Source organism: Ammodytes marinus (assembly GCF_949987685.1).
Source record: "Ammodytes marinus genome assembly, chromosome: 12".
Lineage (NCBI taxonomy): Eukaryota > Metazoa > Chordata > Actinopteri > Uranoscopiformes > Ammodytidae > Ammodytes > Ammodytes marinus.
In genome coordinates this window covers 17377440-17383439 of record NC_137216.1, presented here as the reverse complement: position 1 = coordinate 17383439, position 6000 = coordinate 17377440, and the positions used below count along the sequence as shown (strand labels likewise).

The window sequence follows — 6000 nt, the reverse complement described above, 5'->3', positions numbered from 1 at the left end:
CACCAACATCTCTCTGTAGGAAACCTGTCGCACACTCTCGGTGGTTTTACACGTAAATAAATTCCTCCGCTGATAATTTTTTTGGTCCAACTGGCAGAAAAAAAGAAAGTCTTTGTGCTGGCCACTGGTCATTAAGCAGAAGGCCTCCCTTGTTTGTGAAACTCCAACCCAATTATCCTCACATTGCTCAGTCACATGGCAGTGACATTTCGCTGTGGTTTTCCTGAACAGGGCAGCGCGGTAGATGGATAAACCTGATGAGTAGCGGTAGCCTATAACCTACACAGAATTCACCAATAGGCTACATGGGTGCTTTAAAAAATAAATCATAAAAAGCGGCTTTTCTTCAGCATTTTCAGGCGCAAACAAAGATGTCCACCAATGCACTTACAACTTGCACGTTTCACTGATCTCTGAAGTGGATACTGATGCATTTGCTCAGATGCATTTCAAATGATTCATTCAAAAAAGGTCACAGCATTTGTCTGTAGAGGTTATGATCTGATCAGCTCCAATGAACTGAGACACCTGGTGGACACAGTGTGAGGTGGATGTCTGAATCCTGCAAACCGCATTTCATCACTGCGGCCCCACATGAGTGGATTCAGACTGGAGGAAAAAAGCCATTTTAGGAAAGTAATATTTGAGCTTTATGGAGCCGAGTCCAGAGCAGAGTGTAGAGACACAATTATATATTTTTCTGACAGCACAGAGAGATAAACAGGTTTGATATTTGACAAAAGCAACTATGTAATTGAGTGAATAGTTAAGAACCAATACAGTAGAGGTGTACATAAGCGTAGACGAGGTAATTCCCTGTACTTCATTAAGGACAGGGAAAAAATGGAAACTGAAAAACAAAAAACTAAATTTTTTAAAAATTACGCTGATCAGTGTGTTTATATTTTATTCACATATGTTACATTTTGCATCAAATGTCCAAGTCATACTTTCTGGTCAAACTCAGAAAGTTTGAGTCAGCACCTACAGTAATGTACTGTATTCTCGCTTCATTCATACAGGAGAACACACAAGAGCTTTCAGTAACAATTTACACCCTTTACTCATTGGCTATTTGGTTGCGGCCATTTACAAAGTGGGTACTGTGGAAGGGGGAAAATAAGAGAGGAGAAACTCAGTAAGCAGAAAAAGCAGCATGCATGAATTCAAATAGGAAGTTTTTCAAGTGTTGTTGACTTGTTCCTTTAAAAGATCCTTCTCGATTGCAGCATGAGACCCACATTCTCCAAACCACACAATCAGGGATGTCAGCCATTTACCATTCTGAAAAAAAATTAACATTAAACTTGCAGGCACGACTGGATACATTTCCTCTCTTCCAGCAAACAAAAATTAAAAGGATGATAATCGGCAAATTAAGTAGCTAAGACACTTAAATAAAAGGTGGCTTTAAGGATGTCATGCACCGTCTTTAACGGATTATACTCGGGTCTGATAATCTTGTAATTTTGGAATGCAACTATAAATCACAACTAGATGTGAGTAAGGGATATTCATCACAACAAATGTTCTATACTGCTTTAAGGACGCGACAATTAAAGCAGAAAGGAAAACTTTTTTTTTGCCAGCAAAGAAAGGTGAAGATTACTGGCATTTCTTCCACACAAAAACAAAGTCCTTACATTTCATTGAGTTTCATATCTTGAGGGAAAAACTTTGACAGAATCAATATAGTATTTCTGCTGTTTAGGCTGTTCCGTTTATTTTTGCCAGTGCAGCAGGACACCACAGCTGTGCAATGACATTTCCTTTCCTTAAAAAAAAGCATTGCTACTTAAATTCTCCTTTGTTTGACTTCAGGTATTTGTGGATACCTGAAGTCAATTCATCTTTATATATGCAATTGACCGGCTGTGGCTTCAGCCGTCTTATAATTGTCCAAGACGTTGAGAGCTGTAGTGAGTGTGATGAGCTGACCGCACACCTCCTTTACCATTAAAGTGAGTTTGAGTCAACATTCCCAGCCATCTTCCATAAACTCAAAGCACAACCTTAGAGAAAAAAAAATCTTCACAAAAGTTAAAATTACTTATTTGAACAATGAGCAGCAGCATTTATTTAAATATCTAAAACATATCTTTAAACAGCAAAAAACAAAACAAAATTAATAATTCCTGAGGATGGATTATAACTAGACCCATAAAAAGAGCCTCTGCTTGTTTGCAAAGAAAGACTCTATAGTGTGTTGATGGGTGGGACTTGTCGAGCCTACCATCACATGTCAATGAGTGCACATTGCAATGACATCACTACACTCATCAGGAGCTTGAAACTCATGCCAGCACAGCAGAGCACATTTTCGATAAATAAAAAGGGATATGCATTAAACATCATCATAAATGGTGCAAAAATGTAATCATTGTGGAGGTTCAGCACTTGATATATATGTTTTTTCAACCCAAATAAATACAACAGGCTTTCCAAAGCCGGTTCTAAATCAATTGAATTTCCGGGCAAAGTTGTGCTTTTTCCTCTGATCTTACCAAACGGCGAATTCTGTCTTTTTCCTGTCGCAAACCACACAATAATTCACTTAAAAACGCACACACGTGTTAATCTTTAGGCATGATTGTACACCAAACTTCACATAAACCAATGCTTTTGCAGCAATTACCATCACTGGATATTTTTGTTTATCACATTAGGAGCTCCCAAATATTTTGATCGAGGCAGACACATAAGCCAGAAAAAGGAAAGAAAAAAAATCTTCTCCGTCAAGGGTTGTTGTTTTTCAGTGGACTTGGGAAGATCTTAGAGTCCATTATAGTGAGGCCCCCAACGCTTATTGATATGATCAAAGGTGTGCGAGACCCACTGTTGCTCCAACACTCGATACCTCTCCTCACATAAGAAGAGAGGCTTGCCACGGCTGGAGAAAAAGGCCAAAGGGGGAAAAAAAGAGTGAGTGTTGTTTGTTTTCTGTGCAGCAACTTCTTGCATGTTGTTAGATTTGAAAATGTATACGCATGCATACTAAAAAACCTGCTATAATGATAACCTATGTTATTTTTTAATTGTGTGCTGATGTACCATTGTTCCAAAATGCACTGTGAAAACTTTGCAATTTTGCTTATGCCTTGGTCAGTTCCATTTACAGTGTCTTTCCACATCTCCCTATTTGAATCGGTCAGCACACGCACCTTGTCAATTTGCATTAGTACAAAATAATAAAATGCATACATTTCTTCTAAACTACCTGCCGAACTGATAGTATAGGACAATTAGTATGAACACATACTGTGTAGAATAAGTATTTAAAATGGAACTGGGACAGAGCAAAAAAGTATTTGAATGTTTCAGCTGTATAAAGTTACAATGTACATTCCTGTGGCACCTTTAAGGGATGTGTGTGCGAGATGTCGTACCGTAAATCGCGGTCCTCCTCTCCGTGGGCATCAAGGTAAACAGAACCCCACAGGCAGAAACGATGTCCACGGATGATGATGATGACTGAGGCATTTATCAGTAGGAAGATGCCAGTAGCTGCGCCACAATGTTGGGAGTGCTACAGGTGACAAAACGATTACAAAAATATTGAAATATACCCCAACACTGTCAAACAGCTAAGTAAACTCCACCTGGCTGCCACCAAATCAAAGATATCAAATTGTCATTATGTAACAAAAATAGGGTGTTGGCACCAAATTGGGATAAAAAAAAAAATAGAGACTCACCAAAACACATTCACAGATACCCTGTTGTTTGCAGCACACGCCCTTGAGACAGACAAAGGCGCCACAAACGAGGCAGAGTGCAGGGTCTTTTGGCACCTTTTTGCAGGCAGTGCAGGCCTTCCTGTGATAGTACTGGAAGATGATATTGTAGTTGTCAGGTAGCTGAAGAAGGCGGGGGGATGCCCATAGAGGTTCCTGGACAAGCAAGGTCTTCCGAAAAGAAGAAACAAAGAACTACGTCAAATATACAGTATTTAGGCTGTACATTTATCGTGCATTACAGTCAACTCTTCCTGACTCTTGATCATTAAACTCATCATCTTTAAACTAAAGTGCAGACTAAACTTTAAGAACAGTTCTCAACCTCTGAAATATACAATACTCTTTTTTTAAATAAGCATAAAAGAGCAAAATAATCTGGCTTGATGTCCAAGGACACTGGATACAATTAAATCAACTCAACTTTAATTTCTAAAATACTATAATGACTGGCATCTTACTAGGAAACTAAACTGACTTGCAAAATGCGACCCCATTTTCCCAAATGATGGACAACATCCAACAAGGTTGCTGCAGTGTTGAATGACGAGGGGATAAGACACACGGCTACTTGTGCAGTCATTCTCCACTGAGCCACAAACAGCTTTGGACCTTGTCAACCAAGGTTGAAACTAATAAAAGTGTCAATAGAACTTGAGTTACCTGAATCGTTTATAAGACATCAATTTCAAAATACGTGATTTGAATAATAAATAAAATCAACTGGGAATAAGCTTCACAAAGAGCTACTAAAGGCAATCTGAAGGGTAATTTATGATATAAAGCACTCTCATAACACACACACACACACACAATTCAACATCACATTCAAATACATACCACTGATTGCTCAGTCTGCATCTTACGGAGCCCTGTGACCTCAGTGCACCACTGTGTCACCAAGTCAAAGGCGTTGACCGCCCACGTCAGACAGGAGGCACTGTGCACCATGCTGGAAGGCTGAGGGGCCGACGGTAAGAGCCCCAAACACACAGCCAACGACGAGAACTCCTCATCCTCCTGACAACACGCCAACAACAAGTAAAAACTAGTCAAGTCAAAGGATCTTAAAGCTACAAATGTGCTCATGTTTCATGAGACCAATAAAGCAACACTGACTTGCTTTAACAGGGTACCCCCGGGGATATCCAAGTTAAATGTAAGACTAATACCTTTTAAATGCAACTTAAGATGATATTTTAATGCCAACGCCAAGGCCATACTGGCAAAAGTAGGAAGGATAAAAGGAAATACTGACACATTTTAAGGTACTTTAAGGCAATCTGTTCAATAAAGAAAATGTAATATAAACTGACATTAATATACTTTACTATAGATTGATTGTGCGTATACTCTTAATAATGATTCAAATTTGATAACAGTCAAAAAGTGCCTATTTGTCACATAATGACCCCTCTCTAAGTATTTATTTTATCCTACAAAAGGGTATTACATTTTTTTTAAGACCTTTGTAAAGGAAGATCAATACTTTGTCAGTAAAAGTCAGTACTTTTCAGGACTTATTTTGAGAATATTAAATGCAATGCTTTTAAGACTCCTATGGTACTCAAAGATAAAAGGAGGTTGTGTGGTACAATCAGCTGGTTGGATGACTGTTTATGATAGAACGTACCGGGCAGCCTGTCAATGGGTCTCCGTAGAGATGATGCTGCAGAAGGCAGGAGAGGCGGAGATAGGGAAGGCAGAACTGCTGGAGGCTGAACTCGATGGACTGTGGGGACCACACACTGGAGATCAGCTAGAGAGGGGAAAACAACAGTGTAACCTGATCAATAACCCAGCCAACAGCTCACTGATGATACTGTGATGTATATCTCCCTTAGAGATTACTAAGATATTAGAACTACTGTCTCTCTGGGGAATGGCCAATTCATTGTTCAAGAGAACATGAAGAAGGGGGCGGAAGCAAAGAAGAAAAAGGGGAGGAGGGAGAGGGAGAGAGAGAGCACCATGTTCGTAAGTGCATATCAGTCATTTTAGGGCCTCACCATTGATGTCTCTTCAGTGTTCACATCGTAGACACTCTTATCCTTTGAGAGCTCGCTGATAACGTGACTGAGCACCGCTTCAGAAGATTTCTCTGCATTTGCAGCGTTCTGTGGCAGAAAAGTCAATCATTCCAGAGTCAGTTTTCAAGTATTTGAACGTCACAAATCAGAATAATATAAAACATAGGGCACAACGAGTCCTCCTTGTGAGCATAGAATGTGCTGCACGTGCAGAATATAATGACTTACGCCGAATA

General features: G+C 39.5%; 1 protein-coding gene across 4 annotated transcripts in view; it reads right to left on the bottom strand.

Moving 5' to 3' along the window:
- Positions 1-900: 900 nt before the first annotated feature.
- ubr3 (ubiquitin protein ligase E3 component n-recognin 3) overlaps positions 901-6000 on the bottom strand; it is a gene marked incomplete at its 5' end in the record, with an annotated part of 42605 nt that continues 37505 nt past the window's right edge. For all 4 annotated transcript variants that reach the window (XM_080038333.1, XM_080038335.1, XM_080038334.1 and 1 more), the window contains 6 exons: positions 901-2890; positions 3387-3526; positions 3696-3905; positions 4575-4754; positions 5368-5493; positions 5744-5851. In XM_080038333.1, coding sequence (XP_079894459.1) covers positions 2773-2890; positions 3387-3526; positions 3696-3905; positions 4575-4754; positions 5368-5493; positions 5744-5851 — 882 coding nt within the window. In that variant the 3' untranslated portion in view covers positions 901-2772. The remainder of the gene's footprint in view (positions 2891-3386; positions 3527-3695; positions 3906-4574; positions 4755-5367; positions 5494-5743; positions 5852-6000) is intronic.